A 26,383-nucleotide genomic window follows, 5' to 3' on the forward strand; every position below is an offset into this window, starting at 1 on the left:
GATACAAAGTGTGAGTGCTTGAATGTATATGTAAGTGGATAAGTGAAGTATATTAGTGTGTGATTGTGTGCAAGTGTTTTGTATACTAGAGTGTTATCAATAAAGGTTGTATTTCTAGGTCCATCAGTGCGTCAAACTCAACAATTTGGTATCAGAACTTGGTCGTTCAGGGACCGACACGAAGATCGATTGAGATTGATGCAAGTGATTGTTGAAGTCAACGAGCACAGTTGTTATGGCAGATTTCAAAAACTTCATCGGTGGTATGGAGAAGTTGTAATGCCCTAAAAATGCAACTAATCCAACTCATAAGAGAAGTGAGTATAATAGAATTGGTATGCTTTCATTCATCAGAGTTCGTATTATAAAAGATAACATATGCAATATACATTCATAAATGTTCATCTTGAATCTATAGCATGTAATACCAGTTAATAATTAACAAAATAAATGCCCTACGGGCTTACAAACATCGCTTGGTTACAGCAAAAGGAAGAGTCTAATTCAATACAACTTAGCCTTTGGCTATACAAAATAATTAAAATAAAATGAAGCTCTTGCTTCAAGTCTCCCCAAATTACTGTATCGGCGGAGGCATGCCTCCAACACCTAAAAATGGTTTCCAATTAGGGTGAGCCAAAACCTTGTAGAAACATACTAACACAATATATAACAATTAACAAGATAGAAGTATGATGCACATGTTCATTGTCCTACGACAAAATCTTTGTAACTCTTTCCAAAACCATGTTATGCCAAACTCCCATCTCAATTTATTCATTTTGGTTCAATAGATACATCTACTGCATTTAACCCATCAACAGAGGTTACACCTCATAGGTTTCCAACAGATAAAATCATCATACAAACACATTTACTTCTATTTTCCATTTTATGAAAATTTCGTCTGCGGGAATCAGCACCCATGTATACAAATGGTTTTTGGGACTTTCACCCTGGAGACACAGGCCAACTTAGTTCAATAGAGTCCATCCTCTTTATTCTCCTCAAAACGTAGAGTACATCCCCTTTCTCCTCCCAAATATCATATATGTGCAATGTACATCATTCATAATCATATTCAATGATAATGGTTAAGGGATTAGTTTCAATTCGCCTAATCCACAGGCACTGTCTACAACAATCATGACTATCCTCCATTGATAGCCCAAAGTAGATATTTCTAAACAGATATACAATCTCTATAACAGATAAATCATCAAATTTTCATAGGTGAGTGATTAAATAAATCCAACAGCACCATTCATGTATACATCCTCCCAATTTCACATTTTTTATACCGATTTCATTATTTATACAAAATACTTATTCAAGACATTTTAGGGCAAAGCTACCTATTTTCCAAATATTAACCCAAAGGCCAAAATTAACTATTTTAACACAAGATGACCTCATATCCAAACCCCATAATCATTTATATAACACCTACATAGAAACCTCTCTCTTCAAACTTGAACCCAAACCCTAGGTTTGCTCAAAACACCCCCAATTCTCACCATTTTCACACAACAACCTATAACCAAGTTAAAACTCATATTAAGGTGTAGAGATTCCCTACCTCAAGTTTAGAAGACCAATGGAGCAAGAATGAAACTCCAACGACCCCAAAACCAAACTCCAATCAGATCAAAACGGAGCTCTCAAGATGCTTTACCCTTTTTCAAAAGACACTAGGGCAGAGAGATCAACGGATCTAGGAGAAAATGTAGAGAGAAAGAGAGAGAGTATTTTAGAGAGAGTGTGTCTCACTTTAGGGTTTTCGGAAGAAAATATCTAAAAAAGTGATGTAAAAAGTCATTTTCGCAAACTGATACATGCACAATCCGCTCGAGTACAAGAGTTGACGCTTGAACGTTAGACATAATAAGTTGTTCCGCTCGAGTGCAAGCAGTGACCCGCTCCAGCGCAAGAAAATAGACCCATCTAGTACATCCATCTAGTACTTTTGCAGAAAATAAACAAGCCGCTCGAGCGCAAGAAAGGCCGCTCAAGCGCCCACCCGCTCGAGCATAAGAAACGCCACTCAAGCATAGAAAACACTCTTCCTGTACTTTTACAGACGTGCAAAGTACTAAGAGTTCACAAATCTCGCTCGAACGTAAGAAGGGCCGCTCGAGCGGAGGACCAAAAATCTGGGCAACATAAGATTTGAAAACCAAGCAACCAACCTGTTCCAAACACGTTCAACACGTCCAAATAACCAAATTTAAGGAGGAATAAATGGAAAATGACAATGAACAACATTCAGAAACCATAAACCCAAGTCCGAACTACCACAAGTGTCGAGTCAAAATTGGGATCGCTATAGAAGTTAAATTATTATAATTATGATTATTGGCGAATGCATCGAGGCATATCTTCGAGGACAGGATCTATGGGAAATTGTTGATGGCAAGAAAACTGAGTCACCTGGAGAAGAAAATGTAGAGGCCTTGCGAAAGTGGCAGATTAAGGCTAAAAAAGCGATGTTCGTGTTAAGGACAACTGTTCAGAAAGAGCTATTGGAGTATGTTTGGGAGGCGATTACTCCAAAAGCAGTATAGGACACATTTGCAGCATTATTTTGGAAGAAAAACAATGCACAACTTCAGTATTTAGAGAACGAGCTTGCAATGGTGATACAAAGATCAGTGAATATCAGACAATATTTTCTCAAGGAAAAAACGCTTTGCAATGAAATTTCACAACTTGATCCTGAGTAAAAAATTAGCGAGTTAAGAATGAGACGTATTATTACTCGAGGTTTAAGACCTGAGTATAGTGGGCTTATGGCCGCTATTAGAGGATGGTCCACTCAACCATCATTGGTCGAGCTCGAAAGTCTATTGGCGAATCAAGAAACTCTAGCAAAGAAAATGGCTGAAGTCACACTGAAGAATAAAAGTGAAGAAAATGCATTATTGAGTAGCAAGAGAAGAGATGAACTGAAGTGGCGAAAATATGAAAAATCAAAGAAAGAAAAAGATGAGCAATCACAAGATGATCGAAGTTATCAACGAAGGAGAGTTCGGCAAGATGAAAATGATTGAAAAGCTACTAGATTTGGACGACACAACATAGAGTGCTTCAAATGTGGCAAGATTGGCCACTACGTAAAAGATTGTCGGTCAAAAAGAAGACCAATTGAAGGTAATATGGTAACATCTAATGGTTACTAAGATGAGAGTGAAGAAACATGAGATTTCCAAGCTTCATGTGCAATGGTCGAGACCATAGAACTAGGTTACTTAGAAGAAAAGCTAGAATTTGAAGTAGAATGGGATTTTGAAGCATCTCTTACAATGTTCGTGGCTACTGAAGCAGATTCAGAAAATGAGATAAACTTCGATGAAGGCGTACATGAACAGTGCAATGTAGTTACCAAGGAAGTGGATGCACACTCTATCACAGATGAGTCAATTCTTGCAATTGAGTCTCAGTCTTTAACATTTAAAGATCCAGAAGCTCGCCTACTAGAGAAGTTGGGAGAGCAAACAGAAGAAGAAGTAGTTAAAGAAGTGATAAAGTTGCAACATCCAATATCTGAAAGGCAATGCCAACCTAATCCAAGGTACGTTGATGCAACCTTTGCTAAGATGGATGATATAAAGAAACCAATAACATTTCAGGAAATAACAGAATTTAACAATTGGAGGAAGATGATGAAAGAGGAAGGTATTGTATTAAGATAGAGTCGGACTTGGCATTCGATACTTAAGCCCAAGGATCAAGATTGTATATTCAGCTAAGGACCTAGTGTTCCATGGAAGAATAAATCACTTCAAAAGAGAGAAGTCAATATTGTAAGAAATGGAGACAAAGTTTATCATGGTAAAGGACCAGGGTGCAAATATACTCACGAAGAGTTTCTAAAACAACGTGGCATGATTACATAATCTAAAAATGAGAGTTAGTGCTGAGGGGGAGTGTTGAGAGTCATCACTAACTCTCCTCACTCTCTAGAATCTTCTCTCTAGAATATTCTAGAAGTTTCCACATGAATCTGGAATATTTCGGAAAGATCTAGAAGATTCTGGAAAGACCTAGAGAAATCCAGAAGATTATAGAATATCCTAGAAGGTTCCAGAACATTAAAGAAGTTTGGAGAAAACTAGAGAAATTTGAGAAGTTCCAGAAAACTAGAGAAATTTGAAAAGTTCCAGAAAGTTCTAAAATATTTTAGAGAAGAATATAAATACTTAATATGTACTAGAGTAATCTAGATTGTTTTAAAGTGTAGGGAAAGGATGAGTGTATTCTAGAAAATTCTTCAACTAGTATAAATATGAGATGAGTGCATGTACTAGGTAATTGGACAATTGGACAATTGAGCGAAAGAAGAGTGAGTCCAAAGAGAGTGGTCAAGTACTATCTAGTGTGAGGTGCCTCAAGGACTTGTGTGAGGAAACACAAAGTGTGAGTGCTTGAATGTATATGTGAGTGGATAAGTGAAGTATATTAGTGTGTGATTATATACAAGTGTTTTGTGTACTAGAGTGTAATCAATAAATGTTATATTTTTGGGTTCACCAGTGTATCAAACTCAACATGAATATGGTGCTCTAACATGGTGTGGTTTACCAAACAGAGTGATTATTATGAAGGGTTTCATGGAAGAAGGTCCAAAAAAGTATGTGTCTTGTTGGAAGACAAAGATGAGGTTTATGAAAGAGAGTGATTATGTTAGGAAGGGTTTACTGGAAGGTCCAAAAAAAGCATGTGTCTTCTTGGAAGACAAAGATGAGAGTTGCTTGAAAGTCTGAAGTCAAAATTTTCTATTTATTCTATGTTCTTACCTTCATAAAAGATTTGAGGATTTTATCCTTGGTTAAAATCTTTTTTGTGGTCCAATAATAAAAGATTTAAATAAAAAGTATGAATTGCAATATCAATTTTTTACTGAAATATATAAAGAAAAAAATAAGATTAAAACATATACAAGTAAGTATTTTTTTTATATATATATTCAAATTGAAAAAGAAAGCAATTATAAAAACAATCTATTTACTAAAATGAAGTATCTTGAGTTGTGCTTATACTCTTTCATGTTATTAAAAGCATTTATGATAGAATCAACTTTAAAATCTTGTATAATGTCTTCCTCAATGAACATGATTAAATAACTAGCTAATACCTTATTTTATTATTTAGAAATAAGGATTGTCATCAATGGTAGTTATAAGAAATTATTAATTTTATTATATTTTTTCTAATTTTTTTTACTTTTATACTTTGATCCAATGTTTTATAGATCTAGAGGCGTAATCACTAAAAAAAAAATTAAAAAAAAAAAGAAAATTATTTATAAGTCCTATTAGGGAGACTTATGTTACATATGGTCCTACTAAAAAACTTATGTTCCCATAAGTCCTGTGGGAAGTTTGTTGACACATTTACCCTCAATATTAATTGTTAATATCATAAATAATAGTAAAACCATATATTGGAAATTGAATGTTACCATAGATCATATCTATATAAACGTAACGTAACGTGACACCTATATGTAACGTAACACCTATATAAACGTAATGTGACACCTATGATCTATGGTAGCATGCAATTATAGGAAATTGCATGTTACCATAGATCATATCTACATAAACGTAATGTAGCGTAACATAACGTAACGTAACGTAACGTGACACCTACATAAACGTAACGTGACACCTATAGGAAATTGAATGTTGTCATAAATCATATTTACATAAACGTAACGAAACGTGATACCTATATAAACGTAACGTGACACTTATGATCTATGACAACATTCAATTTCTTATATAGGAAATTGAATATTACCATAGTATCACGTTACGTTACGTTTATGTAGATATGATCTATGGTAACATTTAATTTCCTATATAGGAAATTGAATGTTGTCATAGATCATAGGTGTCACGTTATGTTTATGTAGGTGTCACGTTACGTTTATGTAGGTGTCATGTTACGTTACGTTTATGTAGATATGATTGCATGTTACCATAGATCATAGGTGTCACGTTACGTTTATGTAGGTGTGAAACGTAACGTGACACCAACATAAACTAGCAATATTTTCACATTCAATTTAAAAAAATAAAAACTCATTAAGTTTGCGAAACGTAACGTGACACGTTGCGTTACGTTTATATAGGTGTCACGTTACGTTTATGTAGGTGTCACGTTACGTTACGTTTATGTAAGTGTCACGTCACGTTACGTTTATGTAGGATCTTGTGAAATACATTCTCATCTAAACAGGACTTGAGACTCTATAAGAAATTATACAGGACTTAGCCTACCATAAATGTCTGAAAAATGACTTATAAATAAGTCTCCCAAAAAAAAAAAAAAATCAAGAGAGAATGACCATTTAAAATTTGCTATAAAAAAAAAATACTTAAGAAGGGTGAATCTCTATAATTTAAAAATAATTATAATTAATACTACTATAAGAATAGAGGTGTTTTAAATCGTAAAGGGGCGATTGCCCCCTCTTACCCTCCTCCTCTAGGTCCATCCTTAAGGGTAATATTACGCCTTTTTGGCGTCATTACAAAGTAAGAGTTTACTTATATTTAGAATAACATTTTTACTGTTTACTGTTTTTGGCCTTATATGTATTATCTATCTAGACTATATATAATTGCAAAACAATAAAAACTCTTTGAGCTCCAAAGTCCTCACTCTGTTTTCTTAGATTTTTTGAATTTATAAAATATAAAAGAACTATTGGTTCCTTCACCTCTAATGTATTTATTAATTATTTGATCAATATGCTAACACTAGTGCATGACCTGTGCCAATGGCACTCCTCAATATATATAATAAATAAAAACACGTTTAAGTTAACAACTTGAACTCATATATAAAATTAAGTTAGGTTTACCTCCAGTGGTAAGGACAACCTTTCCGAAGGGTCTCGGCTTTGGGTTTAAGTTTCACCGCGTCTTATGTACTATGATGTTTTTGCACGAGAGAGAGGGAAAGAGAGAGTACCAAAAACACTTAGAACTAACAAATTGGCAACAGGCCAATTTATTTAAAAAGTTAAAAAATTATTAAAAAAGTTAAAAAGTTAATAATTTATATTAAAAAATCAAATATTATCTTTTTTTTATATTTTTGTATATCTTTTTGTAAAAAGTCAAAAAATCATCTCAAACATACTAGTTTTTTTATCTCATATTTTAGCCAAATACCCAAAAAGTTATTAAATTAGTCTGTTCTCAAACGAGGCCTGAGTTCAAAATTAGTCAAATGTTCAGTAATAAAAAATTTTAAAAAAGAGTTTAAATTAAAGGGAAAATTATCAGAAAATTTTATATGGGAAGCAATTACTCTAAAGAGTCCTATAAATTTTCTAATACACTGGTAGATCCTATTTGTTTTGACAACTTTACCATGAGATCCTATTTTAAATATTGGTATGATTTGGTGGACGTTTTTACCCTTCCTCATTGGGAGACGTCATCTGAGGAAAGTTGGATCCAATTTTTGGATTACATTTGTATCACTCTAATGTAGCAACGTAACATAAAAATTCCTTAGGATGCTTTTAAAAAACGTAACACTTCTCTAACGTAACACACTAAAAGACTAATTAATATATTTTTCCCAAACATAACACTCTAGTAATTTAACACACTGAAAAATTCCTCAAATGTAATACTCTAACGTAATACACTACACTAAAAGATTCTTTGGTATACTTTTCTCAAACGCAACACTCATTCAACGTAACACACTGAAAAACTCTTCCTTCGTAATATACTACACTAAAAAACTCTTCCAACATACCACTCCAATATAGCATACTAATAAATTCCTTAGCGTTTTTTTTTTCAAACGTAATACTCAAATGTAACACTAACACACTAAAAGACTTCTTAGTGTATTTTTTCCAAACGTAACACTCCAATATAATTTTACAAATGTAACATTCCAATGTGACGGGTAAATGATTCATTACACATTCAAAAAGATTAAATGGATCACAAGAAAAAATATGAAATTATATGAATCACAAGTTCAAAATATCGGACTTGTTGATCAATCTCCTTAAATTAAAATGCCTCCAATATATAACTAAGCTAACCTTTACTTCTTTTTTTTTTTTTTTTTGGCAAAAGATAAAAAATATCATTCCATTCCATTGGATAAAGAAATATTTCAATGTACAAAAGGAAATACTTGCATGAAAATTGAATTAACCTCAAAAGATCCCAAGAAGTGACTTTTCAAAATTATTTTTATTTTTATTTTTTTGAAATATGGTTGAAGAGTAATACTTATTTTAGGTGTATCATATGTAGACACTTTAAGTTCTTAGTTCAAAAATATCGCTATCCTTAAATTTATTTTTAATAATATATATATATATGGTGATGATTTAGGTACTCTCAAAATTTTGATTAGACTTATCATTACTTAATATATAACAACACAATTACAAATGTGCTAGTAAAAAAATAAATATAAAAAGTAAATTATACTAACCTCTATTCACATTTAAGGAAAGTACACTAATCTCGATAGTTTTAAGGGCAAATTATACTAATAGTCCCTATAGTTTGGGACTCGTGTCACTTTGGTCCCTGAGTTTTCAATTGTGACATCTTTGACCATGAATTTTGAATCTTGTTCCAAATAAGGACAATTGCAGATATCATTGTTTACTTTCAAGGGCAAAATCGTCAATTTAATAAAATATAAACTAATTTGATAAAAATAAATGTCAAAAAAATATTTTTAATTTTTAAAAAATTATTTTTATTCACCAATGATATAATTATGTAAAATTGATAAAAATTAATAAAAATTACATGATTAATTTTTAAAAATTAATTTTACATGATCATTATTCAAATACATAATAAAAATTAATTTGGTAAAAAAAAAATAAAAGTCTAAAAGATTTATCAATTTTACATAATTTTATTTTTAGTGGGTAGAAATAATTTTTAAAAATTTAAAAATATTTTTTTGACATTTATTTTTGTCAAATTAGTTTATGTTTTATCAAATTGATAATTTTACCCTTGAAAAATCTAATGATATCTTCAATTGTCCTTATTTGGAACAAGATTCAAAATTCAGGGTTAAATGTGTCACAATGACACAAGTCCCAAACTATAGGGACTATTAGTGTAATTCACCCTAGTTTTAACATAATTATATTGAGCTTCTTTAATATTTTAATTCAAATAACCCTCAGTCTTCTTTTCTTTTCAATAATTTATTAGTTATATGAATAAAAAAAAATGATATTGTTATTTCTTTTATATGAAAATAAATATTTTATGTTGTTTATTTAAAATGAGGTTGGTATAATTATGTCAAAATTATAACACATCATATATTTTCCAAATTTTAAAAGAGATGAATGTAATTTACCTAATTTTTTTTTTCTTTGAAACAATCAGACTGTTACTCAGGCAGGCTGGGAGAATTGTTTTTCTTGAACTTGACTCCACTAACTACCAATGCATTCTTTTGCCTAGAATTAAAAAGTGAGTTCATTTATTTATTTATTTTTCTGTTTTTATATATATATATTTTTTTTTTAATTTTGAGTAAACAAAAAATTTAAGTCTGTTTTGACTAGACAAATCTAAAAAAAAAATAAAAAATTGAGTCAATTTTGAAAAAAATTACAAAAATTGACTTAATCGTGTCATTTCTAGATTTCTTTTTTCAAAAAACAAATTCAATTACATAATTTTAAAACCAATTCACCAAAACTAAAATAAGTCAAACTTCCAAAAGAGTAAAAGCTACCAACCCAGTTAAACTCCAAATGACTGGACGCCTATCTGAGTGTTGATCATGCGATTGTTACGAAGACAATATGATTAGAGAATTAGACACAATCCTTTAATAAGATGGTAAATCCCACCTTTTTGTTGATCATGCGTCAATATTAGAGCATTGCGTCCCATTCTACTTCTCACCCACATCACCTACACAATGTAGAAACCGCGAAACTCCCAAGCTTATGTTAAGATAATCTACAGAAAAAAAATCGCAAAAAAGAGGCCAAATAGAGGCATTTTATTTCATTTTCTTCTTGTTATTGTTATTTTTTTTTTTTTTTTCACATTAAGCACAAAAGGGTATAAGTGAAACTCTAAACAAACAAAGCCGTGGATCCTCATGCAAAGCTATGAATTAATGACTCAATCAAATACAAGAAAGGGGCCATCATTATTCTCTCTTGTCCTCCTCAAGTTCTTCTCCGAGCCCAAACACATGATCTGTTGCAATTGACACCTTTCTTTCCTTTCTTTCCACCTTGGTTGATAGATCTCCAGCCACTTTTATTCCAGTGCCAGTCAGCGTGATACCTTCCTCCTCAAGGTCATCGCCTTCTGAGTAAGCGTATCTGCACAGACTCGCTCGCATCAAATCAAGTACTATAATCAATGCGACAACAATAATTGTGCTTTTCTTCGCATGATTGACAAGCACTTAATACAGTCATGCTAACATTGTAGCATGATAATAAAATGCAGAGAAAAAAAAAAGAAAAACAAATTATGGTATAATTCAGTTAAAAGAGTATAACAATTGTATAGGTCAGCTTGCTGGTGAAAGTTGGAATGCTTTCAAAGTCCTGCAATCTCGATTTTCTACAAATTTCAACAAGAATGCCACAAAATACATTTAACAGCACTAGTTATACTTCCCTCACTAATCTTGGGATCTTCACCAGATTACGCATATCAAACCTCATTAAAAGCCTACTTAGGTTGTTAACACAATAATACCAAACACCCTGTAGTGCACCACCATTAAATATTAAGGTATAATGAAGGAAGTGTAAGTGATTGAGAAATGAACAAAACAAATTGGTCCAAGTCAATGAGGGGAAATGATGAGTGGCAATTTCTCAGATTTTCTATGCTGGGAACTAGAACGCATATTTGCGGCACATTTAGAAGTTCCTCTGAAAAAACAGCTTCAGTCATCATCTATACCCACCACGTAATGTACACAACTCTTAATCTCCGCAGGGTTACAGTAAAAGAAATGTCCATGAAACAAGAGCGAGAAATAGAAGACTGAAAGAAAACAATATAAGCAAGGTTCCATAGAGTACCTCATTGGGTTATGCGAAGGAGCCCAGAGAACACATATCAACACCAATAGTAAAAATGCCAGCAAAGTCCAAAAAGCTGGGATAATCCAGGCTCTTCTCCACAATTCGCTCAATGGGTCGGTTGCATTAAAATACAACTGAAACAACATAAAAGAGAAGCTTTATGACAGATGTAAACTTTCAATGATGTTACATTCAAAAAGGAAAAAAAAAATCAGGGTTGTAGAAATAGTAAGTTGTGCAAGTGACGTTTTCAAGAGCTGTGGAAAAATGAAATATGAAGTGTGCCAAACCATCCAAAGCTGTGGATACTAACTTGTGAACAAGCTTGGGTTGTGTTTGCATCATGGATTTGGGTAGGGATTGGAAAGAGAATTTTTTTTTCTCCATTTTCCTCGTCTTTTCCTTTTCATTTCCAAATCTTTACCTAAATCCATGATCCAAACACAGCTTTGAGATTGTACAAAGTGAAAACTTCTCAAAACAGAGAGGCATGGCATGTGTACTAAAGGGAATTTATTTTGGGGTTACACTGCCATTGTGATACTGTTTCATTAAAATATTGTCAGTTGATCCAAAGAATTCCAAGCAGTAGGAATGGAAAATTGTAAGAAACAGAAAACTACCTCATAGCCGATCCAAGCAACAGAAAGCAGTACTGATACTGCCAGACAATTGGTGAACTTTCGGTAGAGCTCAAGTTTGGCCATGCTTCTCCGTATCTGTGTGGTTAAAGTAGACACAAAGAAGGAAAATACCACTTTAAATTTTGCATTCGAATACAGCAAAAGTATGAGATATAGTCATGCCAGATGCAACCTAAAGGATCACCCATTCTAAATACAAAAGCCACAATCTTTCCCATCTAGCAGAAAGCGATATTTAAGAAAACAATCACAGCTGTGTATTCATTAGAAGAAAATACAGTAACCTCCAAAACAGAACCGCCCTTCTAACAGAAGGATTATTAACTGTGAGAAAAACATCATGGCCAATGATTTAAAAAGATATGTGACCCTCAATTGAGAGTGGCAGAGAAAAGCTAATAGCAAGTGTTTGGTAAGCTGTAAGCATGGTTTTGACGATGGGAGTCCCACTCGCTGTACCCAGATTTCACATACAACTCAATATCAGCAATATGACCAAATGTGTTGTTACACAGACAAAATCATGTTCAAGAAATCGACCCAAAATAGTGAAAAATTTTCATAAAGAAGCTAATGGCATAAGCATGGTTAATGGAATCTAGAGGCTAGGATAAAACTCAATATTGGGAATATTATTTTGTACCCGCTAATAGGAACGATACACAGAAGTAATTTATCATCAAAAAAACAATAAACTATCACTCTCTAAAGGATGTGTATGATGTACAACTTGATGTATCAACAAGATAAAACACTCATTTTATGTACTATTGCATTAGTCTACCACACCATACTAACATATATAATTACGTATACACCACTTATCAAAACAAATTATAAAACATGATGTATTTGCATCATGAAAATGTCCATAAGTGATAGAAATTGAAGCGCTATAATCTCTGTAAGCATTGGAAATTTTTGTTTCAATTATTCAACTAACCTAATTACATGACCTGTCAAGATTGCAACAATCAATAAATAGGAGTTGTTTTCAGCTCTATGAAAAATGTAACAAAACAATTTCCTGTTGAATTTCTTTGTTTACTTTTCTTATTAGTTTAGTGTTTTCTACCACTCAATACAACAATGTCATACTAAGGTCTCGTTTGGGAAGTTGACTATTTTAGTAGGCTATTTTAGTTTTTAGCTATTTTAGTAGGTTAAAATTTTAATTTTTGTGTTTGGGAATATGATTGGATTTTTTTTGTAGTTGGATGTGATGCTTGCGAGAGAAAAAGTGAAATGATTATGGGTTTGATGTGACATTTTGTCTTATTAGCTATTTTAGCCTATTTTGTCTTTTTGTGGATTTTAGCCACCAAAAAAGTCAAAAAGCCTCTTGCCAAACAGGGCCTAAGCAATTCTTTGTCAAACATACCTATTGTGTCTCAGCATAGTTATTTTTTAATATATATATATATATATAATTTATTTTTTATTTTTATTTTTATGGACACAATTCATTTGTCACAATTTGAGCGTCAGTGAAATTCTAGATCAGGCCTATTCACACCGATACATGTTGCATGACACTACTTAGTACAGTTTAAAATGGATAAAATGTTGTCAAGTTTAGATAATGAATATCAGTTATAGGCATGAGACTGACACACCATGTATGATGGATGAGGTCAAGCAGTGCATTAGTCATTTAACAGTTGCAAAGTGGACTCTACAACAACTTGGAAAACATTGGAAATAAACAGTATCACTACCTGAAGCTTCTCCAATGTCTTAGATAATGATGAAAAGATCCAAAGAATAAAACAAGCATCCAACAGAGCAACAGGTAACACCAGAAAAACCCTTGCTTTTCCAGAAAAGTCATTGATATTACCCAAATGTTCAACAAGCTCAAGGGCTTCTGAAGCCACAAAGTATACCGCCCCAAGAAGAAGTACTTTTAAGGTTATACCACCTAGGGTGGGCCGAACAATACCATAACCCATTGAAACCACCAAAAGAAGAAGACGAGAGACAGTCTTCTTGACAGCACTGAAGGTAACTGCCCATATGGTTATTCCCATTGGTCTGCTTCCAGTGGCATTGAAATTTGCATATTCAAAATACCAGAGAGCCATTTCACACATTCCCAGACCAATTACGGCTGTGATGTGGTAATGCAATTGTATAATATCCTTCCAATATTGTACGAAGTGAAGAAACCATATGAGACCAAGAACAAGGTAAGCTAGAGACATGAAACCAAAAAATGTCATCAGAGGCGCCATTTTCCCGGGTAGGTAACCTTCTAGGTTTCTCCAAACGGTTCTTCCACTGATTAATGTGCCCTTGAGTTCTGGATCACAAAACATAAAGTATAGGTAGAACATGCCAGTACTATTGATCTCAACAGTCTGTATAACCATTTCAGCCTCTTCATTTTTCCCTTCAAAAAAGGTTTGGATCCGTTTTGGCCACCCAGGGTTATCTGGGTCTTGGCGGATAATAACCTCTCCAACGTTGCACGATCCATCATTGGCAAGAGGAGGAGTGCAGCATATCGCATCAGATTGTAAGAAAAAACCTCCAATTTTATCCCTGTCTTTGACCTGAACTATTATAGCTTCAACCAATCCTGTCTTTTGCTGCATCTCATTCTGTTTACTGGTGGCCTCTTTCGTTCTTCGAAAAACTATTGACTCAAACCTGAAATCACATAGCATGGGAGAGATAACTATTTCAAACTATTCTCATCATGCTTACAGATCCTTATTTCAGGTAAACCATACTCATTATTGGCAAACAAACTCTTTTAGCTGACAATTTTGTAATCTATACTAAATGGCATCACCTAGAATCAAATGCAGAGATAAGCAGTTTTAGATTTCTAATCACATCTGTGAGCCAGATACAGGTCTTGAACATGCATTCTTAATGAAATACAACCATAGATTTCAGAAAACCAAAAAAAAAAAAAAAAAAAGCTAGCTATATCAGCTATTCATTATTCACAAACAATAATTAGATCACTCAAATAAAGAAAGCAACAAGGAAGTTCAGACTCAACAAAGACCACATCCAATGATGTTATAATGATATGTTTATGCGAAAGAGAAATAGTATGCGAATTGTTTTAACGACCTCTTAGTAGGTCCATGTTGAAACATTTGGGTAAAGCCCCCATCTTAAGCATAATTCATTTAAGAAATTAGGTCTTGTTTGAATTTTAGAAACACAACGATCACAAACAAGAAAACCTGTAGTGTCAGAGGTATTGCAACGATAGGTTCTTGGAAACCCAAACTCAGAAGCATTCGGATTTTGATGAAAGCACTCATTCAAGTGATTTACATTGACAATCACTCATCGATTCAATCATAGTTGATCCAACAAATACCACTCATCAATTCAATTCAAGCCTTCATGAGTTCATTTTTTTCTAAAATCACTCATCAATTCAATCATAGTTGATGCGACAAATACCACTTTCACTCTACATATGGACATGGATTTAACCAATATTGAAATTGAAACTGATGCCCTGTTGATAACTCAACTTGTTACATGAAAGATCATGGAAGGTCACCACTTAAACAGCCTGACTCACGACTACAGGTACCGCCTAGACTGGCTTGGGGTAGCAACTGTTAAGCACATGTACCAGGAAGGAAACAAATGTGCCGATCTCCTCGCAAACGGAGGTTTCAACCATGAAGAGGGCCTAGTTATCTTTTCTACTATTCCTACTTGTATTTCTTTTTCTGTTTTTCAAAGACACAAAGGGCACATTTTACCAAAGAAGTGTAGAGACAAGAATAGCTTCCATGCTTATCTCCCATAGTAAAGCCAAATTGATTTTATTCATGATTTAACCTTTGCTCAATCATTCATGAATTCAGTCATTATAGTTGATGCAACAATGAATATCACTTCCAATGACCACATAGGCCCTTAAAGACTTCATATCATTCTATTCCAAACAACAAACCATTTTCAGACCAATTCCACATATATTATACATGTGATTCCGCTCTGTCAATGGTTATATGCTCAGATGAACTGTAAAAATAATAATAAAAATTAAAAAAAAAAATGAAATTCCAAAGAAATAAGCATTCCCACTACATATACGCATATAATGCATCTATCATATAAGAAATTCTTCAAATGTCAATTCCAATTATAACAACACAAACCATGAGAAGCATTGTTGATTATTTTACATAAAGAAAACATTATACAAATACAAAAAAGGCCAAAAAAAAGGCAAAAAAAAAAAAATTTGAAGCGATCTCGTCTGAATAAAATGTGTGATTTTAGAATGTTGGGTTTTGTTTATACCTGATGAAAGACTTGCCAGTGAGGGGTTTATCTTCGGAAGTGGAAGTGGAATTGGAAATGGAAGTGGAAATGGAAATGTCATGGACCTTAGAAGCGTAGAGTCCCTCATTGCCGCCATGAAAGAAGAATGAATTGAAGCGAGGAATGAATGCTTCGTTCTTGTACTCATGGATCGAACCTCGAACCTCTATGATCCACCAGCTCACTATCACTACCACTACAATGTACCCATTATAAACCAGATCACAATAACCACACCCCCTGTATCGCATCTCTCTCTCTCTCTCTCTCTCTGTGAGTCTCAACTGTAGGTGAGAGAATGAAGAGAACAATGCCGTTGCAGAGTTGCAGTGAGGGGAAAAAGACGAGAGTGATTGCGGAATTCACTGTTACATACGATTGCTTGTAATTTAGTAATAACACAGTGACTTAATTGTAATTTATGACTTTAAGATCTCTTCATTCGAGCAATTTGCAGAAACCCCCCTCAGATGTATTGGTTGTTGTAATTATGGCAATTAATTTCGTTTTGACTCCGTCATTTATATAGGAATTTATGAACCTTTTCTGAGAGTTGGGATTTGCTGTAGTTGAACATCTCAATTTCATTAGTGGAATTGGTTTGGTGCATTAGAGTTGAATAGTTTATCTTATATGACATGTTAAAAACAATATTACGTAAGGATAATGCTAGAGACTCCAAATATTTTATCAAAAATTTTATCAAATGTCTCATATGGGTGTGAGACTCACACACCCACACCACCCATGTAAGTTATTTGGTAAAATTTTTGATAAAATTTTTGAGACCTCTAACATTTTTGATTATGTAAAAAGTTCGTTTCATTAGACATAAAAATAAATGAACAATTTATTCTTAAGACATATAGATAAAAATATTTTGATAATATGACAATTAATGTTAAATCAATTAAATTTTTTATATAAATAAATTTTTCAGTTAATTGCATAATATAAACGATTTAAATTATTAAAATGAGTCTAAATTAATCCCACAATAAACCAACCTCACAGTGACATTTAGATGGTCAATTTTACAAATCTGCACTCTTTTTTTAAGAACTTGGGACTTGCAAATAGTCAGTCTTTCTTATTGTGGGAAGGCTGAGAAAACTCAAGCGGGATCATTCAAATCTGGGTTTGAGTTTTTTTTTTTTTTTTTTTTCTTTTTTGAAAAGTTTAAAATTATTTCTACCTTTTTTTTTAACGCAAAATCAATTTGAAACACATTAAAGCAACCTTTTAATTTTTTTTTAAATAGATTATTTTTCAGAAAAAATGAAAAAGAATTTTTCCAAAAGCAAGCAAATATGAGCTTCTACAAACCAAAAACACAAGGCTCAGTTTGGCCCAATGATTTTATAGTCACACCTTAGGATGTGGTGAGCGAAATGTCAGATGTTCGAGCAGCGACAACGTCTTTAGTTGTAATTTAACTTTACTAATAATATATATATATATATATATATGTATATAACCAACTAGTAGAAGTCAAGTGAGCTCACAAGATGCCATTGAACATGAGTTTGGTTTGTGCACAATTCATTGCATGATCAATTTAGAGAGAATTAAATATTATGAAATTGTAGTTGAAATTAGTAGAGATAAATAATATCATACAATAATAGAAACGACTATTATATCGCGATATTGAATAGGCATAATGTTGGACAACTAAAAATATCATGCAGATAAAATGAGTAGTGCTGAGATAAGAATACTAATGTGGATGTGTAACAAGACTAGAAAATATAGAATTAGGAATGAGTATATTCGTAAATTCGTAGGAGTAATACCAATAGTGTAGTAAATAAAGATATGAATCTCCTTAATTTAACTAATCAAATGACTGTTGATAGAGTCCAATGAAAAAGAATGATTCATGTAGCTGATTCAATTTGATGAGACTTAAAATTTAATTTGGTTTGGTTTCATTTAATTTAATTTGGTTATATTATTCCTAATCTTTGAGTGAAGGAAGGGAGAGAGATAATCACATGGCTTTTTTTTGAACTAGAGATAATCACATGGCTTGATATTAGTAATACGGTGAGACTTATTATATTATTCCTAATCTTTGAGTGAAGGAAGAGGGAATCACATGGCTTTTTTTTTTTTGAACTATATATAATCACATGGCTTGATAGTGATATTAGTAATATTGTGAGACGTATTACTTATGCCACATTAGTACCCATGTGGGGCATTAATAAGTAAGGTTGTTCGGTACTCACCTATTATAAGGTTGTGTTATACACATATATATATATATATATATATATATATATTTTATACATGTTACACATTTTGCAACAATACGTTATGTAACTTTTAATTAAATTATGATAATTTATGATTAAAAAAATAAAATTATACATTTTATATAATATTATATATTTTTGTAATAACATTACATGCCTTCTATGGTTCAAAAATTTGTAATAATATCACAAAAATACGTAATTTTATTTTTAAATCACAAATTATCAAAATGTTACTAGAATATCACATAATATGCATCAAAATATTTAACATATATCACATAATACATAGTGCGTGTGGTATCAAAAGTATCATCTACTCTCCTCGAATAGTATCTGTTTTAACTTCTTTCCGGCTGCTTCAATCAAATCACCTTAAAGAAAGCACACGTTAAAGTAGCGTAACATTTTGGAGGGAAAGAAACGTTTAATGAAAAACATATATTCTTGAAAATAATTGAAAAAAATTACAAATCAAACTATAATTTGTTATGTTGGAGTTAGGGGTGAACATGATCCGGATTAGATTAAAATCAAGACCAATCTGTTATCTACGAATTCTAAAAAATTAGAACTAATCCAATCCGTTTAAATCGTGGAACCAATCCAAACCAATCCGTTTAAAAACGAATTGGATCGGTTTAAAATCACGAATTTACATAATTAAATAACAAAAATATATATATAACACTTTAATTTCATAAAAATATAAATACAGCACCATATTAGTTTCACAATAGCAACATGTCTTTTCATAATAGCGTCAAACTGTTCTAGAATTTAAACAACTATAAGAAAATTAGTTCCACCATAAGTATTTAGACTATTACAAATTAACATTAAAAACTAGCAAACAAAAATAATAAAAGAAGACACTATGCAAGTTTAGGTTTGGATTTAAATTTTATATGAAATAAGAGAAGATACTATGCATAAAGGTGTATAATAAAAATATAGATTATTTGTATACGGTCCGGATCGGTTCCAATCCAGAACCATGGGATTCAATCCGGAACCAATCCGTGAATTACGGACTTTTAATTTTTCAATCCGGAACCGAACCACGGATTCAAAAAACCAATCCAAACCTACTGGATTGGACTGAACTGGACTGGATCGAATTACGAATTTTACGGATTCCTGGCTTAGCCCTAGTTGGAGGAAAGCACATTTTGGAGGGAAAAATAATGTTTGATGAAAAAGAATAATAATACAAATCAAAAGTTGATATGTAAAAGATAATACTAGTACAAATACAACTCCCGATGACCCAATAATTTCAGTATTATATTTGATATGAACACTGAACCTCAAGAAGTGAAAAAATGTACAAAACTCAAATCTTAATCTGTTTTTTTTTTTTTTTTTTTTTCATTTTTATCTTTGCTCCCTTTCTTTCTCCTGTTTCTTTCCCTGGAGTATTTTACATCCCGGTTGAGGATGTCCGGTTTATCCTTTGAGCACCCAATTTTGAGGCAACAGGTTTAGCACCTCGTCCTCGCCCAGCTGACAATGGCTTGGCCCTTGTGGTAGGTGCAGGAGCAGCGATGGCAGCCCACGGGTCGTCATCATTAGCTGTTCCGCTTGATTTCATATTCAAAGAATTTGTGCTCGATCTTGGAGGAGGGGCAGCTATTGAACCCCACAAGTCGTCATCTTCATCTTTGGCAGCCTTAACTGTGTTTTTGGGTCGTAAACTTGTAACTAAGCAAACAGAAAATCTCATGTTAGATAAACAAACAAAAAAATTAATCTATACTTGCTCAAAATTAGTTAGTTTATCTAAATTCAGCAAACTGATGATCTACTTGTAAACATGTTTGTGCTTTGTGTCTTAATTCTAATACATTTTTTGGTTAGGAACTCCATTTTGGCCATATGGTTGAAGTACTCAAGCATGAACTAACTGTCACTTGTCAGATATGGTTGAAGTACTTAAAGGTAAGACCATTGGCTGTTATTACCTTGCGGTTTTGGTTGTGAGACAGGTCGCTTTTGAGCTGCTTGAATGTTTGCAAGAGCTGGAGATGGCTTTGGCTCCTCAAGTGGCTCAATATCATCCCACCCGTCTTTGTCATTTTCCTGCCCTTCATGAAGTCCATTTTCAAGGTCTCCCCAACCATCAGTTGATGTTGGGGACACGGGAGCAGGTACATCAGCTATATTCTCACTGGAACTTACACGGACTGACATTGCACTAGGACTATCCATCACTGAAGTTGTCACAAGAAATTACCAAAAAGATAAACTCATCAAACCAATGTATGCAAACACGCATAAAACTACTGCATCATCCAAAAATTTGAAAGCATTAATATATGGCCAGAAACCAGGCTAAAAAGCAGTCTAATATGCTTGGCGCTGACTTTCCATTCTGATCAAGCAGAGTCTATGACAACCTTTCTTTCATTATTGAACTGTCCTCTGGCAGTCAAATTTTCATGTATATTTTTAATTAAATAGATGAGTTGTAAACTCATCTAGTACATGTCCATAATTCCAAAGGTATCCCTTACACTCTGTTTGATTTGCAACTACAAAATATAATATTATTAAAATAGATAAGAAGTACACTCCATTTGGTTATTGTATTTGTAATTGGTAAAGAAAAAAGAAAATGAGAGATGCTTCTTTTGTTTGATTGGGTTGAGAAAATGAGAAACCATTTCTCAGGAAATATATTTATTAATTTGGCTACCCATTGAAAAATAATTAGGCACAAGAAGTAATTTAGTTTTCCTTTTCCTCTTTATTCCCTCAACAAAGATCCAATATAGTAATAGTGTCCAGCATATAATAAATCTTTCTGAAATTCTTTTTGAAGTTCCATCCTGAATAACTTGTGGATCAGATTTTCATATTTTCATAATATGCATAGTTATTCAAATCAAACTTTTTCAATATTCTGTAGTAACTTTAATGTCTTCATTGCCATGGTCACACATTTCATCTGTAATCAAGTGATGATTGCCATGAGCACTTCCATGTTTATATTAATGCTCCAATTCTACTCGAGATATTTCTTCTCTTTTTTGCTTGAATAGAGGAATGATATGTAGTAAATTTTCAAGAAACTTCAGGAAATGTAAACTCTCTTGGGAAAGCATATTTTGGTAGTATCATCATCAACAGAAATATATATATATATATAACAAAAAACAAAAAACAAAAACAAAAGCTCATTCATACAGCTTCAAAACTGTAAAACTTGAAACCAAGATTGACATGTCCCAGCCAAATAACTGTGGTTGAAGGGAAAAAAAAAGACCACGAGGCCAAAAGAAAATACAACTAATAGGGTGAATCTTATTATATGGTCATATTTTTTTTTTAAAGTAATTATATGGTCATATTTCTTGCTTTTCTAATTAGTAGTGGACATTGGACAATAAACAAATAATGGTGTTCCCTCATTTATTAACCATTTTATCATGATTTCGATAACCATTGAGACTCAATAATGATCATATCAATTATGTCAAATCCATAAAACAGCCTCTTGCCAAGAGGAGGACGTGATTGGAAAAGTGGATCCCACAAGGAAGCAAACATTTAACAACAATGAGGAAAACATACCCGAGCTGGCATTGGAGACTGCAGAAGTAAGAGGCGCATTAGAATTTGATGAAGCAAGTGGTGTTTGTTCAGAAGGTTTGCCTTTTATAGTCAAGGAACTCATGGCCCATCTACATTGCAATTATCACATGAGTGTCGGAAGCAAATTTTTTTTGACAAACAAGTGTGGCAAACATTCTTCCAGAAGATAAATGTTTTAATATTACAGCTTTACAAGTGGAGAACTATGATTCATGCAGTGGAATCAAAAATCAAGAAAGTCTAGAACTGCCACAGATCAGTCACAAAGCAATTAACTTACCCAAGTAAACTTGCATTTCCTGGTATTGATGAGATTCCTCCACTTGAAGCCCCACTTGTATCCCCTGTATTTGTCTAAAAAAAGGACAACATAGATACAAGAGTGTGAGGACAAAGCAGGAATCAATCACCACCACCATAACCAACCTGTTCTCCAAAATTTACAGTTCCTTGACATTATTTAGTTGCTTTCCAATAAAATTATTACTTCAAGTTCACATTAATACAAATAACTATTAAGTGACAGTTTTTTCACATTTTCAGTTCAAATGTGAATCTCTATATATTTGATATATGACCAAGAATTTATCAAGAAAATATATTAAATGGATAAGCAGAAGATAACTTCATTCAATTACCTGGTTCCACAACCAACCTGATTTTTTTATAATGAAAATGCCAAGAGCTGTATGCTGAGGAAGGTTTTAAATCCCTACAGAAGACACTCACCTTCGATACCCGCAATGGACGGGAAAGGTAGGGGTAGGTTATGCAACATTTAAGTGTAGCAATATTCTTGCAAGTAGGGCTGAGAAAAAAGCTGTCAGAGCAAATGGGTCTGTTTGGCATCAATTTCATTTCCGGTATTTTTGTTTTTTGAAAAGTTCGAGACCACCCATAGTTTTCAATTTTGTTGAAAACAGTATTCAAAATTCAGAAATCAACATTCAAATGTTTCTTAAAAACGGAAGTCTTAAAAAATAAAAAAAAAATTCCAGGAAAAACAGTTGTCCAAAAAATCAGATAATATATATGACGAAAACACAATGCTGAATTGTTTATCTTCTGAAAAAATAATGATGTATTATTATTGATTGATATATATTGTTGTATATATTACAAATGGTGAGTGGCTCATTATATAGGAGAGGGTGAGTGTAGTAGGTGTGAGGAGTAGGTGAGGAGTAGGTGGTGGTAGGTGATGGTAAATTGGTAGTAGGTGATGGTAAATTTTAACAGCCCCCCGCAAACTCAAGGGGGATAGGAACTAGCCAACTTGAGTTTGGAGAGAGTAACAAAATAAGAAAATACATAAAAATAAAAGAGGATAGGAGACACTGTATGGTCGTGTCAGACCATTGGTGAAGACACTGGATGGTGGTGTCATAACGTTGTAGAGGACACTGTATGGGGGTGTCATAACGGTGTAGAGGACAGTTTATGGGGTCATGTCGGACCGTTGTAGCAGACACTTTTGTGACAGTTGTTGTGACAGTTTACGGAGTCTTGCTGGACCCTTGTAGAAACTAACCGGAATCAATGTCGGGACAGTTTACAGAGTCTTGTCGGACCCATAAAGGAGCTAACCGGAATCAATGTCGGGACAGTTTACAGAGTCTTGTCGGACCCATAAAGGAGCTAACCGGAATCAATGTCGGGACAGTTTACAGAGTCTTGTCGGACCCATAAAAAATACACTGTATGATGGTGTATATAGACTGCCCAAATATATATATATATGGATATATATAGTGAGCCCTCAAAAGTCGCGCCCTCAAAAGGCGCGCCCACTTCATCAAAAGGCGTGCCCGACAGAAAGCGTCGAGCCATCAAAAGGTGAGCCGGAGACGCGGCGAGGCACGTGAGCGACAGAGTGGCGTGTCGGCCGCGTCGTCAGTGTCGATATAAACCAATGCGGAGGCTGTGGAAACCAAACCAGGCTGAAACCTCTGAACATTGTCAGACTGAAACACTCTGAAAATACTCTGGATCCAACCCTTCTCTGAAAAACTCTGCGTTTTCGGAGAGAGAAACTTTGTAACACTCTGTAACCAATCCTTCTCTGAAAGTACCAGTCGGAAATCGCTGCGTCGCTGAAACACTCAGCAACCCAAAAACATGGCCTCTTCTTCCCGTTCAGCTACCCAGAATATGGCCTCTTCATCCCGTGGTCTACTCACTCTCGTTCCCGACCTCAACGAGTCAACAAGAGAGATAACTGGTGCGGTGGCACTGGAACCTCAACCAAGTGCCCCGGAGTTTGCTCCGTTGAACTTTCCTATGCGGTCTGTGGAGCAAAGAATGGCAGTGCAGTCGGATGTGGAGGCCAATCAGTATACATTGAAGTCATGTGTGGAAACCATGACTGCGGTTACAAACTTGTCGAACCGGCTGCAGAGTAGGGCAAATGAGGTGCAGTACTTAAACGCCCAACTGGCTCTGCTCCAACGCATGTATAAGGATGCGCGAGCAGAGATAAGTATGCTAAAGGCGGAAAATAAGGAGCTGAAGCGGAAGGCCACCGTGATGTTCCGATTTGGAGGGCCGCCATATGCTGTAGTGGAGGAGCAGGGTGGAGTGATCGTGCCCAGTGGAGCGGGAAACACGGAGGCAACACCGTCAAGGGCCGCTCAGGACGGAGGCAAGAAGAAGAGACCGGCGGCAGAGTAGAGAAGAAAAATACCACTGTTCCGATATGTGTTGGTTTTTTGTTTTTTTGTTGTGTTTTTTTTTTTTTTTTTTTTTTTTTTGGGTGTAAAATGGTGATCGGGGTGAGCCCCGATATAAATAAAATGAGTTTGGTGTGCAGTTCGTCTTCTGCCTTCGTTTTTTTTTTTTTTTTTTTGGTTGTGTGCAAAAAAAATAAAATAAAAATAAATAAAAATAAAAATATGAATGTTTCAAAATAAAGTTGGGGGTAGTGCCCCTGAAAAAGATATATTAGGGTAGAGTGGATATTTGAAAGTTTGGAAAAAATAAATAAAAAAAAGGGATGAAAAAAAAAAAAAAACATAGGTCAGTGCACGTAGAGGAGCATATGGGTTCCCCATGGTTGTCTGCCATTTCTATGATCATATATATTTGATATGTATAATATTGAGTCATGGGTGGTGTGCTAGTGCTCTTAATCATAAGTTTTTTTTGTCTTTTTTTTTTTTTTTTTTTTTTAAGTAAAGGGAATCATGGATAGAATTAAAGTGGGTGGTGGAAACAATGATGGTGGGGGACAAAAAGAGAGAGAGAGGGAATATACCAGAGAGAGAGAGAGGGATAGTGGGTCTGTTTGTGAGTCCGTCCCTCCCCATGCGCACCACCTTTGTTTTTTTTTTTTTTTTTTTTTTGTTGTTGTCCCCAGGTCGAGAGCTCTCTCCGTCCCTCATGCTCACAACCTTGCTCTTTTATCATCGAACCGAGAGAGAGAGAGAGAGAGAGAGAGAGATAGTGTTTGTATTTGTATGGGTGCATCATGGATTTTGCAGGGCTGGGATGACTTTCTCTCAACCTGAAAGACTCGCACGCCACGTCTCCAAAAACATCTTGCTCGAGGATGTCAAAAGTATTGAAAATGATTCCCGAAGCTTTGTATGCTTCCTCCATTTCTCTCATGTTTATACCATTGGCCCTCTTCAGCTTCTCCTCAACTCAACCTCTGATGATGGGTCTATTGGCTGCAGTCTATGGGAAGAAGAATCTGAGTGCCTGCAATGGCTCAATTCTATGAAACCCAACTCAGTTGTTTACATAAGCTTTGGCAGTGTTGCAGTCATGGAGCCACAGCAACTGACTGAGTTTGCCTGGGGCATCGTCAATAGCAACCAACCTTTCTTATGGATAATTAGACCCAATTTGGTGATGGGGAGGCGGCAGCACTGCCACCTGAGTTGCTAGAAAAGATTAAAGGAAGAGGTATGATTGCAAAGTGGTGCCAACAAGAGCAAGTTCTTAAGCACCCCTCAGTTGGAGGGTTCTTAACGCATTGTGGATGGAACTCAACTCTTGACAGCTTATGTGCTCAAGTGCCCATTTTGTGTTGGCCATGGCTTGGTGATCAATGTATAAACCGTAGATATAGTTGCACCCATTGGGGTTTTGGCATTGAGATGAATAAGGATGTGAAGAGAGATGAAGTGGAGAAGATGGAGCAACCGAGGAATTGGACCTGCCACCATTGCTAGGCGACGATGATGGAAGAAGGGTAGCTGCCGAAGCTGCCGTTGCCGACGATGGAAGTGGTGATTTTACAGAATGAGGTTGCAGAGACCAAGGTGAAAGGAGAGGAGGTATGTGTTAGAGGTTTCAATTGGCACGGTTGGGGTCCGGCGGGCAGTGAAGACAAGGTTGCCGCCCGCCGGAAGGTGAAGATCACCAAGAGCTAACCTATAGCTCTGATACCATGAAAAAATAATGATGTATTATTATTGATTGATATATATTGTTGTATATATTACAAATGGTGAGTGGCTCATTATAGGAGAGGGTGAGTGTAG

General features: G+C 34.3%; 2 protein-coding genes across 2 annotated transcripts in view; both read right to left on the reverse strand.

Annotated features, from left to right (window-relative positions):
* Positions 1–10,006: 10,006 nt before the first annotated feature.
* Positions 10,007–16,630, reverse strand: LOC114266148 (uncharacterized). The gene is made up of 5 exons (XM_028207034.2): positions 16,018–16,630; positions 13,449–14,382; positions 11,710–11,805; positions 11,084–11,220; positions 10,007–10,366 (listed from the first exon to the last, which is right to left on the reverse strand). The coding sequence occupies exons 1-5, from the start codon at positions 16,287–16,289 to the stop codon at positions 10,189–10,191; spliced, it is 1,617 nt and encodes a 538-aa protein (XP_028062835.2). The 5' UTR covers positions 16,290–16,630; the 3' UTR covers positions 10,007–10,188.
* A 2,839-nt stretch (positions 16,631–19,469) lies between these two features.
* Positions 19,470–26,383, reverse strand: part of CTEXP (kinase family with ARM repeat domain-containing protein) — a 42,069-nt gene continuing 35,155 nt past the window's right edge. The window contains exons 18-21 of the mRNA XM_028207035.2: positions 22,177–22,250; positions 21,876–21,985; positions 20,264–20,512; positions 19,470–20,003 (exon numbers count right to left, since the gene is read on the reverse strand). Of these exons, the coding sequence (XP_028062836.1) occupies positions 19,723–20,003; positions 20,264–20,512; positions 21,876–21,985; positions 22,177–22,250 (714 nt within the window). The 3' untranslated portion in view covers positions 19,470–19,722. The remainder of the gene's footprint in view (positions 20,004–20,263; positions 20,513–21,875; positions 21,986–22,176; positions 22,251–26,383) is intronic.

This window comes from Camellia sinensis, chromosome 1 (genome assembly GCF_055761805.1).
Source record: "Camellia sinensis isolate YWXY chromosome 1, ASM5576180v1, whole genome shotgun sequence".
NCBI lineage: Eukaryota > Viridiplantae > Streptophyta > Magnoliopsida > Ericales > Theaceae > Camellia > Camellia sinensis.

Excerpts from the sequence above, each read along its gene's own strand:
- LOC114266148 (XM_028207034.2), bottom strand. The coding sequence starts at position 16,289 with ATGCGATACAGGGGGTGTGGTTATTGTGATCTGGTTTATAATGGGTAC. Across the intron at positions 14,383-16,017 it reads ACTGGCAAGTCTTTCATCAG|GTTTGAGTCAATAGTTTTTC; the intron begins GTATAAACAAAA and ends ATGTGATTTCAG. Across the intron at positions 10,367-11,083 it reads CCTTCGCATAACCCAATGAG|ATACGCTTACTCAGAAGGCG; the intron begins GTACTCTATGGA and ends GAGTCTGTGCAG.